The following is a 12,922-nucleotide window of genomic DNA, read 5'->3' on the forward strand; positions in this document are numbered from 1 at the left end:
ACAGGAGATTAGGACCTAGTGAATGCGTGTTGCTAAAGAACTGAGACTGTGAAAAAAGAGATGGTGGGGGAGAGAACTCAAGGAATTCACGTGAGTTCTCTCGAGAGACACTACAATTTGGTAACCTTGGCAACCCAGTGGGAAACTGCTGGAGAATTTGAGCCCACACTGAGGGCAGCACAGATTCCCTGTGTGGTCCTTGGGAAAGAGCTTCCAATCTCTGGCTCCTGAGGGTATATCATTCGCCTGCTAACTACCTCCAATTCCGTTCAGCTGTGCGGAATTACTTCCCTTTTGAATCAAAAAAAGGAAGAAAGAGAGAGAGATTTACCACGCCTAACCTGGGAGTGTCACCTTTGGCACACCCTTAACCCTGAGGAACCAAACAGAGCTCTCAGGCCACACCCATCTCAAGCCTCTAAGGCTACATCAAAAGCAGACAGTCCACTTAACACAGTCATAGTACAACAAGAAAAAAACACCACAGCGAGGACAGAAAAATCCAAAGATATCTCCACAATGCCAAGCAACAAACGCAAAAACCGAGGAAACAAGAACAAGACATTATGACACCCCCAAATGAACAAGACACCCCAAGCCCAGATTATGAAGATGATGAGATGGAAGAAATGCAAGATACGGATTCCAAAAAATTTATGATAAGAACAATTAGAAGTTTTCAAAAACAAATGCTTGAGGTACGGAACTCCTTACTACACAGGATAGAAAATCTCCTTTGAGAAAATGAAATCTTAAGGAGGAATCAAAATGAAACACAGAAACTAGTAGAACAGGAAAGTGTGATAGTGAAGAGAAATCAAAATGAAATGAAGAACTCAGTAGATCAAATGACAAACACATTAGAGAGCCTTAAAAACAGAGTCAGTGAAACAGAAGAGAGAATATCGGACTTAGAAGACAGAGCATAGGAAAGTATACAGTCAAACCAAAGAAAAGAAGAGGAAATTAGAAATCTAAAAAATATTGTTGGGAATCTATGGGATACTATTTAAAAACCCAACATTCGGGTTCTAGGAGTTCCTGAAGGCATGGAGAGGGAGAAAGGATTAGAAGGCCTTTTTAGTGAGATACTTGCAGAGAACTTCCCAGGTTTGGAGGACAGAGACATCCTAGTACAGGAAGCTCATAGAACCCCTAGTAAACATGACCAAAAGAGATCCTCACCACGACACGTAGTAATCAAACTCACCACAGTGAAACATAAAGAAAAGATTCTAAAATGTACAAGAGAGAAACGTCAGATTACTCTCAGAGGATCTCCAATTAGACTCACAGCAGACTTCTCATCAGAAACCCTACAAGCTAGAAGGGAATGGCGAGACATAGCCCAGGTACTAAGAGAGAAAAACTGCCAGCCCAGAATATTATATCCTGCAAAGCTCTCATTTGTGAATGAAGGTGAAAGAAAGACCTTTCATAGCAAACAGAAATTCAAAGAATTTGTCGCCACTCGTCCAGCCCTGCAAAAGATGCTTAAAGATGTGTTACACACAGAAACACAGAAACACGGTCATCAATATGAAAGAAGGTAAACGAAGGGAACCTCACAGCAAAAGATCATAGGGAATTCAAAGCATATATTAGAAAATATCTTTGGCAAATGGCAGGGCAAAGTTACTCCTTATCAATAGTCACATTGAACGTTAATGGCCGAGAAAGTATGGTTAACTGAGGTTACTAAAAACAAAAAGCAATTCAAAAAAAAAGTCATAAACAGGGGTCAGTGCTGCGGCATAGCAGGTGAAGCAGCCACCTGCAGTGCCAGCATCCCATATGGGTACCGGTTCAAGTCCCAGCTGCTACACTTCTGATCCAGCTCTCTGCTATGACCTGGGAAAGTAGTAGAAGATGGCCCAAGTATTAGGGTACCTGTACCCGAGTGGGAAGACCCCATGGAGGCTCCTGGCTCCTAGTTTCAGGTCAGCACAGCTCCGGCTATTGTGGCCTATTGGGGAGTGAACCAGCGGATGGAAGACCTCTCTCTTTGTGCCTTTCCTTCTCTTTCTGTGTGACTCTGCCTTTCAAATACATCTTTTTTTAAAAGCAATAAACAATTAAAAAGTTGTTTTCTGTTGGCTAGCAACACATGTTAACAATCTTACTTCAGGGTATGTCAATTCTTCAGTCCTCCTGCAGGTGCCTTGATCATGTATTTATCCCACAAGAAATCACGCAGGTCAGCTACTTTGATACTATTATGTTAGTTTGACCTGACAAGAAGGAATTAAAAACTACTCTAGACATACTGGTAGATACAGCTAGGCCATATTGTAGGTAGTAGATGTAACATAAAAATCAATTTTGTACCATCTCAGTGGAATTCCTAGCACTTCAACGATCTGGGACAGGTCAAGATATCCCTTTCAAGGTGAAGGACTTGATACTGCACTTGGCTCCTTTTATCATAAAGAGGCACAATAGATTTGGGAAGCAACATTAATCTCACTTAAGTGTCCCACCCTGGCCCATTTACTGAGCAAACTGAAAAGCTGCTTGTTTTGAGTGTTGCCCAGAATAAAATAAGTTCTGCAACAAGTCTATGCTGCTCTGCAAATATCTCTTCAACTGAGAAACATAACCCAGCATATTTGTTGGTTCTTGAAACATGTTACTGTGCTACCTAGTCATCCATCATGAACAATGAGTCTTATCAGACAAAAAAGTCATAAGATTATATGTGGACAATAGCAACCCACAACCCAGTGGAAACAGCAAAAACCAGATGTGTTTGAGCAAGTCCTTAAGGAGTAAGTTGCTTGCTCAAGTGTCACAAATGCCCCTGGTGTATATTCCTACAATAATATCTTTTTTCCTTTCAACTTGCACATGTGGCTCCCCATTTCCAACTAGTTGAGGGAGAAATATGAAATTCATGTTTAATGAATAAATGACTGAACAAATTATGGATTCATGGAAAAGATAAAAAATGCAGAGATAATAAGTGGCAACATAGAAGAGGTCTAGAACACAGGTCATCTAAAATGGCTATAACTTGAAGATACAGGTGTTTGTTATAATATCCCAAAATTATAAACATATAGTCTCCATTATATGTTATTTAACTAGAAGATTTCAGTGAAAACAAGCACCACTATTTAAAATGGCTGGGCTTTCTCCACTTCCTAGTAGTCACTGAATTTTGTTCATGAAGTGTTCCAGGTATTTAAATTAAACTGATGACAGTATCCAAACTTCTGAGATTTATGACAGTGGAAATAAACTTTCACAGACCAAAAGTGTTTTTAGTATAGTTTTTATAATCAAATATAGTTTATGCTAATTAATAGCGGTGGAAGAAAATATTTGTTTTTAGATTAAGGATAGCTTCAGAAGGATTAAGTGTAGCTGCAGAATCTTTATTAACAAATGAAGGTATAATTTGTATTAGTGTTATCAGAAAAACATCTCTGGTTGTCAATTTATCTACTAGAAAATTAATTAAGTGCCTAACTGGAAACAGTAAAAAAAAAATAAGATTCTGACTTCAATTTGCATTAATGTAATTGTACTCCATGGCTCATTTATCAAATTACTTCTCTCTAGAGAAGCTACTTCTTTACTGTCATACATTAATAACAACACATAATCAGTATACCTTCTAGAATTTTCTAGACCCGAATCTTCAGGAAAGTCATGCAAGGGACATGCTTTTTCCTGTATACTAATATGACATTGTATAGTTTGTTTTTAGACCTATTTGCTATACAACTTACTTTTTTATTTTTTAAGTTTTTTTGAAAGGCAGAGAGAAAAGGAGAGAGAAAGATCAAGAGAAGGAGAGAGAGACAAAAATAGCTTCCATCCCCTGGATCACTCCCCTACACCTGCAAAGCAAGGAGCCAAAAATTCTATCTGGGTTTCCCACATGGGTGGCAGGGACCCAAGCTCTTGAGTGATCATCCACTGCCTCCCAGAGTGCTCATCAGGAGGAAGCTGGAATGAAGAGGAGGTGGAACTGGATGTCAGGTACTCTGATATGGGATGAAGGGAAGCCAAGAAGGGGCTTAGCTTAACTTGCTTTAATTTGCCACAACTTCTATTTCACAACTTATATTTAATTTGGGCAACTCATATGGGTTTTTATAATTTTTTTTTGTATTTTAAATTATTCACTAAATGAAATCAAACAAAGGAACAAGAAATCCAGAGAGCATAATTCAGAGCGGGATGGTAAAATATCTCCAATTTATTTATTATGATCTTATAAAAAGCAGTTTTTTTACTCTGTATTGAGCAGGGATTGGATAGCAACAATGAATGACGCTATTGTAAAAGAAAAAGAACATGACCTATACACTGGTCCTGAAACTTCATTGGGTAGAAGTTGCTGCTCACTAAAGGTAGAGGATACTCCTTGCTTATGTCCCAATTTGACCATCTAGGGATTAGTTATATTCCACTCTTCTCTGTCTCACTCTTTGGGAAGCCTAGCCTTAAACAGTCTATCTAACGAGGACATTAGAGAACAGGCTGTGCTTGCAAGATCACATCTCTCTACTTGCATCTTAACTTCAGAAGCCTGGGGAGCCCAAGCATCATTTCACATCCTAAATCTTTTAGCACTATCGCATCCACTTCTCTCCTATTTGACTCCAGTCATCTCCATGCACCCACAACTCTTTTTGTGGTTACACCTACAACTCTTTTTTGAGACATGTCTGTGCCTAAATTTAATGTCAGTTTCTCCAATCCTATCAGTCTTTTGTGGGAGGAACTACACCCTCATCCACAAGCGGCCTTTAAAGGATTCATAGAAAATGTGTATAATAAAAAAACACAAGGATTTCAAAACCATCCAATAAAATTATCTCTTAATTCCCTTTTCTATGAACGTTTTGAAGTGCCCTCATTTGTACAGACTTTCAGCTTGTTCAGTTGAAAGGATTTACTGAAGACACATTATTTTTTCTCCTTGTTTCTCTCTCTCTCTCTCTTTTTTTTTTTTTTTGATTTAGCTATTTGAAAGGCAGAGTTACAGAGAGACAGTATTTATTTGAAAGGCAAAGTTACCGTGAGGCAGAGGCAGAGAGAGACAAGAGACGTCTCCCATCCACTGGTTCACTTCCCAAGTGGCCTCAACGGCCAGAGCTGGGCCAGTCCGAAGCCAGGAGCCAGGAGCCTCTTCCTGGTCTTGTATGTGGGTGCTAGAGCCCAAAGACTTGGGCCATCTTCCACTGCTTTCCCAGGCCATAGCAGAGAGCTAGATCGGAAGTGGAGCAGCCGGGACTTGAACTAGCACCCAAATGGGATGCTGGCACTGCAGGCTGCGGCTTGTTTCTCTTCTTAATTTCTATAACTTTCAGCAGACTCAGAGATATTGGAAAGCACTTTAATTTATTAAAATGTCATAACAAAGGTGTGCAGGTCATAGTCTTGATTGGGCCATTATCTTAATGTCTTAGTTGACCTTTCAAGCCCAAATACCTTCTCACTTTTATCTTACACTGCTCGAGATGAAAATCAGTCATATCCTTCAACTGCATGAGTCCCTAAATTTCTAAATGCTTTATTTCCTGAAATTACAGCTTCCAAATTGACTGATTAGTTTGAGTTCAACTCTTCATCGCACAATATTTTCAACCGTAGACAATAACTGACACATGCTGTAACATATTCTTTACCTTTTCATTTCCCTGAATTCTCCGATTTCATCAGGGCTATTGTCTTCTGATTCACTGAGATGAGTGTTTGCCCAAATGTTCCAGCACTGCACTATGTATGTTGCCATACTTCTGGCCTCAAGTAATAGTTACCTTGTGACCTATTTGTCGGCTAGACCTGAATCCAACACCACCTATTTTGGGATTGTTGTGATGACATGTCACCACACTTTCAATGCCAAATTCTACTGGAGCAGGCTAGGCTAGGTTCCATCAACAAACGACTGCTCTCAAAGCTAGTTCCTTGCAACAGGGAAGACCTACTTCTCATTCTAACACGTGCACTGCAGGTCAGCACTGGGTCTGCACCCAGCAGTTCTCATCCTGACTCCAAAGATAATAAAATAGCCCCCCTGTCTAGATCACTGTGACCTTGGGGCAGAAGGAAAAGGGGAAATACGTGTTGGCTCGTAACACTTACGCTTACATGTGACACATGTACCTTTGACATCTGCTAATAAATCAAACTTCATCCCAATGAGGCAGATGAGTGACATCTCTTTCCAGGAAGGGGCGGTATTCAACATCATCTACCACACGTACCTACCCTTACGAAAACTTAAGTGGGCTAAGTGGAAAAGAGCATGGGTAGGAACTCGAGCACCGAAAACCCATTTTAAGAGTGCAATCTCGGGGCCGGGGGGAGGGTGAGAGACACGTCACGGAAGACCAAGACCCGCAGGCGTAGCGGACACACTGACAGGACTACCGTCCTCGTCCAGTCATTCACCAGCTCCTAACTTCCGCCCCGTGAGCGGCAGTCTCAGGCAGGAAGCAGCTGCCGTCTTCAGAAACCGCAGCCGCTGACCTTAGCGTCCAGAGACACGACCCGGCCTCCAGGCGCGCGGCGTCCGGCAGCCGGAGGCGCCGCGCTGCTCCCTCAGCGACGTCCAGGGCCAGGCGGCGCGCGCCCGGCACGCGCGCCCCCGGCACCTCAGCGCGCGGCCGCGGCTCTCAGGCGCCGCGCGAGGGGCCCTCGCCCGCCCGCCGGCCTCGCGCCTCAACACGTGGCCTCTCAGGAAAGTGCCTGTCTGGTCGAGCGAAGGCTCGTGGAGCCAACCCATGAAATTACCCGTCCAAAATGCACACGGAGCAAGAAGGAAGGCTGTTTTTTCGCTCCGGCGTAGAGTGTTCTTGCCTGGGCTGGTTAGAACAGACGGTGAGCCGCTGTGTGGAAGCAGGCACTGGCGGGGACAGCCGCATCCGGGCCCTCCCGCCGCAGGCTGCCCTCCGAGCCAGGGGTCCTTCAGGTAGGAGGTCCTGGGTGACTTTGGAAGTCCTCACCGCCGTGGTGTGGAGACTGTCTAGTCCCGGCGTTCCGGATTTGTCTGTCGTCGTTGCGGACTTGGGAGTTTTGCTGCAGTTATGCTTCGCCAGATCATCGGTCAGGCTAAGAAGCACCCGAGCGTAAGTTCGTGACGCCTGTCCAGTGGCTTTGGTTGGTCTTGGTGCGGCTGCTCTGTCTCCTGGGAGCGTCCTCCCTTCCCGGGCACCTGCCGTCTGCCTCGGGGCCAGACCTTGCCTCACCTTACGCTGCGGTTGTGGTTGTCCCAGGCCCGTGGGCTGTGAGCCGCTCCGTGCATTGCAGGCTTTTGGCTGACGGGCCGAAGGTGAGGGACACCTACCAGGAACGGGAGCTGTATAGTCCAGGGTTGGAACAGTCGGGACAGTCTCGCGCGGTCCTTGTCTTACAGTTCGGTCGGTGCAGCAGGGACAGATGGATTAGTGACCCACTGAGGGAACTTCCTTGTTACGCCACCTCTGGAGGGTCTTGTACTCACCGCATTGCACCACCAGGCCCTGTGGCAAGTACGAGGGGCCCAGGATCTTGGTGTCTTCACCTTCTCTGGATGCCTTGACATTTTGGGAATTTGTAGCGTGGAGTTTACTTGCAACTTCTTCTGTATCTCATTTTCTTCCAGCAACCTTCTGTGGGCCTAAAATTGAATTACGCATTCATTAATCTTACCTTAAGCCCACTTCCCTACTCAGAATTGGTAGCAGTATATTTTCATAGTTGATGCCTACAGCCAATATTAGCAGTAGACATACTTCTGTTGCAGGCTCCTAATTTCACAGAGATCTTGGTTTTCATACGTCTGGTTGGAGGGACACTTAAACAGTTTGCAAAGAGCTGTTTTTTCAAGCCTCGAAGGACCCATAAAATTTAATGAGAATGACGTGTAAGTATTAGGTGAAAAAACTTGATACCTCTGCAGATGCAAAAACTACCGTAAGCTCTTATAAGTCAATATCTAGGTACTTGAAGATGGTAGTTAATTCTTATCTGTTTTGTGTTTGTTTCTAGTTGATCCCCCTCTTCATATTTATTGGAGCAGGAGGTACTGGAGCTGCATTGTACGTCATGCGTCTGGCATTGTTCAATCCAGATGTCAGGTAAGTAAAAATGTTCAAAACTGTGATGGTTTATCAAGCTGGTTTAGGAGCCAGGGTCTTTGTTCAGAGGTAGTAAGTACTAGAAAAAACCTAGATTTTGTGGCCATGTAGTAAGTTCACATCCCTGTTTTGTTGTCATTTACTTTTCCTGACTCATGAACTTAATTGTAGTTTTCATGTTCTTACTGGTGTAATAGAATTGCATATACCAAATTTAATAAGAATGTTTTGAGGATTAACATATTGTTCTTATGTAACACTTACATTTTCTGGTACATGCAAATATTTTTTGCCTGCTTTTCCACAATACGTAATGTTTCTTTTTGTAGTTGGAAAATAATAAATGAGGTTCGTTTAGCTTTATTCTCTGTACTTTTCTACGTATTACTTGGCTGATGTACAAAACACTATTTTAATTGGAATGATTACCGTAACAATTATAATGTTTCATTCCTTGCAGTTGGGACAGAAAGAATAACCCAGAACCCTGGAACAAACTGGGTCCCAATGATCAATACAAGGTAAGCTACTATTGTTGCAGAATTCTTGGAAAATGTCTGGGGATAAATCTATTTATGTGGTATTTTTCTCTGGAAATTGGATATATAAGTAAAATTCCTTTACTTTGAAGACTTGCTAGATTGCTCTTGAAATTAAAATGGTGTATTGTTCTTATAAATATTTTTTTCCTAGGGATTTCATTTCCAGTCTTTAGACGTTGGATATGAAATTAAGATAATGTGTCAAGTAAACTGTTTTGACTGAGATTAAAAGGAAAGAGATATTTACCATTTTTTAGTTTTGAGATAGTCTAGTGCAAACTTTGTTGTCCACAAAGGTTTTCAAAAGGAGAGTTTATTTGTTTCTTCCCTCAGACGTGCTGAGTCAGTTGGTCTGTTGGGGGCACTGAGGATTTGTATTTCTAATAAGGTTCCAGGAGATGCAGGTCCTCCATGGGCTATACTTTCAGTAGTACTAAACTGTTGGGTGGTTTGGTTTGGGTATGATTGAAATATTTTAAGTAAAGCTTAGTAAGAAAAAATGAAAGTCATGTGAAAGTTAAATTTTACCTTGATTTCCTAAATAAGTCTTAACTGTCTTTACCTGAGTGTTCTGTGGAACTACTCTTCCGTAGAAGGATTTCATGGACTAAGTCCGTGTATTGATTCCCCAACATTATTTTCCTTATGTGTAAAAATCTTGCATACAAATCCTTACACAGCCATAGATTTTATCATATTTAAGTATTGAATACACGTACCATACATTTCCACCTGTTTAAAGTGTGTAGCTTGACCATGCACTTACGACTACATCGAACTTCTTCATCAAAAGAAAGTAACTGGAACTTTGCTTTAGCACTCTTGAGTACTGCCCTGACCAGTATGTATCCAGGACCTCTTAGCAGATATATGAAATGGATGTTCTCATTACTGCTTATAGCATATTTTTAAGATCACCCTTTATGTCCAAGTTTTCTACTTAACTTGATTGTAACTTAACTTGTAAATCCCTAAATTGAACTCCCTCCAAGAAGCAAATAAAAATGAACTGGCCAAACTAAAATAAGCCATTTGAACTCTGTTGATATTTTTGTCTTCAAAAATGATAAACAGGTATACGGATTAATTTTGCTATTTTATGAATGTGTATAATTAAATCCATTCCAGAGAAAATGATTTACATCCAAGAAAACTTTGAAAAAGAAAACAAAGACACACCATTTTGGGTGTGTGTAGTTCAGAAAGCTTATCAGATGATTCTGATAATGAAGCCAGTAAACTATGTCCTGGAATATGATAACACATGTCAGTTGTAGTCCATATGAAATGGCTTGTTGCTCCAATAAAAACCTAATGTGTGTGCTATAGACTGGGCTGTGAGTATCTATGAGACTGATATTAGAAACTAAGACTATGGCCGGCGCCGTGGCTCAACAGGCTAATCCTCCGCCTTGCGGTGCCGGCACACCGGGTTCTAGTCCTGGTCGGGGCACCGATCCTGTCCCGGTTTCCCCTCTTCCAGGCCAGCTCTCTGCCTGTGGCCAGGGAGTGCAGTGGAGGATGGCCCAAGTGCTTGGGCCCTGCACCCCATGGGAGACCAGGAGAAGCACCTGGCTCCTGCCATCGGAACAGCGCGGTGCGCCGGCCGCAGCGCGCTACCGCGGCGGCCATTGGAGGGTGAACCAACGGCAAAAGGAAGACCTTTCTCTCTGTCTCTCTCTCTCTCTCACTGTCCACTCTGCCTGTCAAAAAAAAAAAAAAAAAGAAACTAAGACTATGTTATCTAATACGATAGAAAGAAACAAAATCTAAAAAGGAACCAACTATTTCTGTTGGTATAAGAATCATTTTCCTGGTTAACATCTTCACATGGTAGAGGGGGCATGTGAGCTTCTCAGGCTTCCTTTCATAAAGGTGCTGATCCAGTCTTGGATTTCATCCTCATGATCTAATCACATCCCAAAGGCCCAGTCTCCAAATACTGTCATCACATTGGGAATTAGGATTTCAACATAAGAATTTCAGGAGGACATATCATTCAGTCCATTGCAAGGGGTTATTTGTTGCTATGTTTTAGTTTAGCAAGGGGTAACTAAAGACATCAAGATAGAGCTAAAATATACCTTAAGAATTAAATGCCCAGCAAAAATTCTTCATTGAATAAAATGCTGTAAAACCAAGGTCAGAATATGTTGTAATCTTCCGAATTACTGTTCCAAAGACTCTTGAGATCCCTACCATTAAATTGAGAGAAGGAATAGGGTAGAAGTTAAAAAGCAGATTTGAAAATCACTTGGACAGAGAATTTTTAGATATAAAGCAAATGCGTCAGACCCTGCTTAGTTTTGAGAAAAACTGGCAAAAAGATAGCATAAACTATCTACTCTGCTTGAATGTATGGGCTTCCTACTGTAATTCAATTTTTGATAAGTCGTAACATGATCTTTGGTTATCTCTTATAAAGTAAAAATGAGAAGGATTGTTGTTAGTGGTTGACTAAAATAAACTAGCCTAGTACCTGGAATCTATAAGAAGAGCCTAACACATGTTTATTTTCTTCTCCTGAATATATTTCTAGTGGTTTCTATGTAAACATTCTCTCTGATACTTTGTTCACATCTTAGAGGGTAGCACAATTAGTTTCACTTTTCAAGTCTCATTATTCAGATTAATTGCTTCTTAAGAAAACACCATCAGAAAGAACAAAGAATACTACTATATGACCTATTAATAATTTTCTGTCCATAAAAACACATGCATATGTTTCTCAAGAATAACATACTGTTTACAGCCTGGAGATCTTTTTATCTTTTAAGAAATAAGTCAAATAACAGTTTTTTTCAATTAAAAATAAAGATGTTAGAGTATGTCTAAAGAAATAGAATATTTTGAAGAAATAATGGATACAGATTTGTGAATTTCTTCCTTAAAACTGAAGCAAATGTTGATGGCAGTTTTGTACTTTTGGTTATTTTAGAGATAGATAGCATTGTTTTCAAGTAATTATAGCACAGCTTTGGTGCAGGCCTGTGTAAGACAAGATTATAGCTTTATTTGGGTTTATGTATGAATCTTCATATTTTTCTCAGTGGAATCTCGACCAGTTTCAAATAAATCATTTTTAAAATAAGTTATTGTGAGTTAGAGGCAGGTTTTTAAAAATTATCACAGTAAAATTTATTTTTAAAATTACTTATTTGTATAAGGAAATTTGGTGGAATTTTAAAACCTCAAGAGGCAGAAAATAGAAAAGCCACTTAAGTAAGCCAGTTGTTTGAAAAGTTGTGTAACACAAAACAAAGCATTACCATATAGTACTGGCATCACTTTCTGACAGGGTCTCTCCCACTCCAAATTACAGCCCTTTACAAATCAACTAGGGATGGTCATTCTCTGTGTTCTTCTGTTCCATTGGAGATTTTCCCACATAGTTAGTGGGGATGAATATTGGCATCGTATATTTAGGAGAAATTCTTAATTCACTTTGAAGTGGAAGAATTTTTAGTAGGTTTTAACTAATAAAGTATGCTAACACTACTCTTCTACACCAGATTGAATGTTTACCTTATCAAAATCATCAAAGGACTGGAATTTTGAGGATAGTATCTTGCTGTAAATGATTTTTACATTGTTAAATGTTTTTAATTAAAAGTCATTTCTGTAATTGTTACTATAGAAAACTGAATAAACAGAATTCTAAAACTTCTGTATCATCTCTCTGTATTTGATAGATTATCTAAAATATCTTATTCCTTTTCCAAGTTCTACTCAGTGAATGTGGATTACAGCAAACTGAAGAAGGAAGGTCCAGACTTCTAAATGAAATGTTTCACTCTAAAGCTGCTTAGAATGAAGGTCTTCCAGAAGCCATCCGCACAATTTTCCACTTAACCAGGAAATATTTCTCCTCTAAATGCATGCAGTCATGTTGATTTATTGGAGTTTATTACACTGAATAATAAATATGTGAAACTTGGAATGTGTCACTATTTAATGCTGAAAATATACTCCCCTTTATAACCTGAGCATAGTGAATTGAATTTCTTGAATTTCTGTGTATTTATAAAATTTAAAAATAAGACTTTGAGCTGCCTAAAAATAAATTTGATTTTGTATATAGGCCATTGGTAACTTGACTAGAGTGTATTTCACAGCTGGATGTGAAAATTTCACAAAAGTTGATTGGAAAGTGTTCAAACCTCTGTGACATTTTCAAAAGAGAAACCTCTGGATTTCTGTTTCTGGCTAATATCAAAGTCTGTGCAGTTGTTGATGATGCTTTTTACTTAGGCATTCTCTTTTCCGGAAGACTTTCAGGGTTATCAGTTCATTAGTACTCGG

At 40.4% G+C, this 12,922-nt stretch overlaps 1 protein-coding gene across 1 annotated transcript; it reads left to right on the top strand.

Annotated features, from left to right (window-relative positions):
* Positions 1–6,952: 6,952 nt before the first annotated feature.
* NDUFA4 (NDUFA4 mitochondrial complex associated) lies at positions 6,953–12,560 on the top strand. The gene is made up of 4 exons (XM_062178935.1): positions 6,953–7,088; positions 7,990–8,078; positions 8,539–8,599; positions 12,344–12,560. Exons 1-4 carry the CDS (start codon positions 7,047–7,049, stop codon positions 12,398–12,400), a joined length of 249 nt encoding a protein of 82 aa, XP_062034919.1. The 5' UTR covers positions 6,953–7,046; the 3' UTR covers positions 12,401–12,560.
* Positions 12,561–12,922: the final 362 nt, after the last annotated feature.

Source organism: Lepus europaeus, chromosome 20, assembly GCF_033115175.1.
Source record: "Lepus europaeus isolate LE1 chromosome 20, mLepTim1.pri, whole genome shotgun sequence".
NCBI classification, from domain to species: domain Eukaryota; kingdom Metazoa; phylum Chordata; class Mammalia; order Lagomorpha; family Leporidae; genus Lepus; species Lepus europaeus.

What these genes read in the sequence shown, in the direction of transcription:
- NDUFA4 (XM_062178935.1), top strand. Translation starts at nt 7,047, where the DNA reads ATGCTTCGCCAGATCATCGGTCAGGCTAAGAAGCACCCGAGC. An exon ending in TTGTTCAATCCAGATGTCAG is followed by an intron (nt 8,079 to 8,538) that starts GTAAGTAAAAAT and finishes CATTCCTTGCAG; the next exon opens with TTGGGACAGAAAGAATAACC. An exon ending in GTCCCAATGATCAATACAAG is followed by an intron (nt 8,600 to 12,343) that starts GTAAGCTACTAT and finishes TCCTTTTCCAAG; the next exon opens with TTCTACTCAGTGAATGTGGA.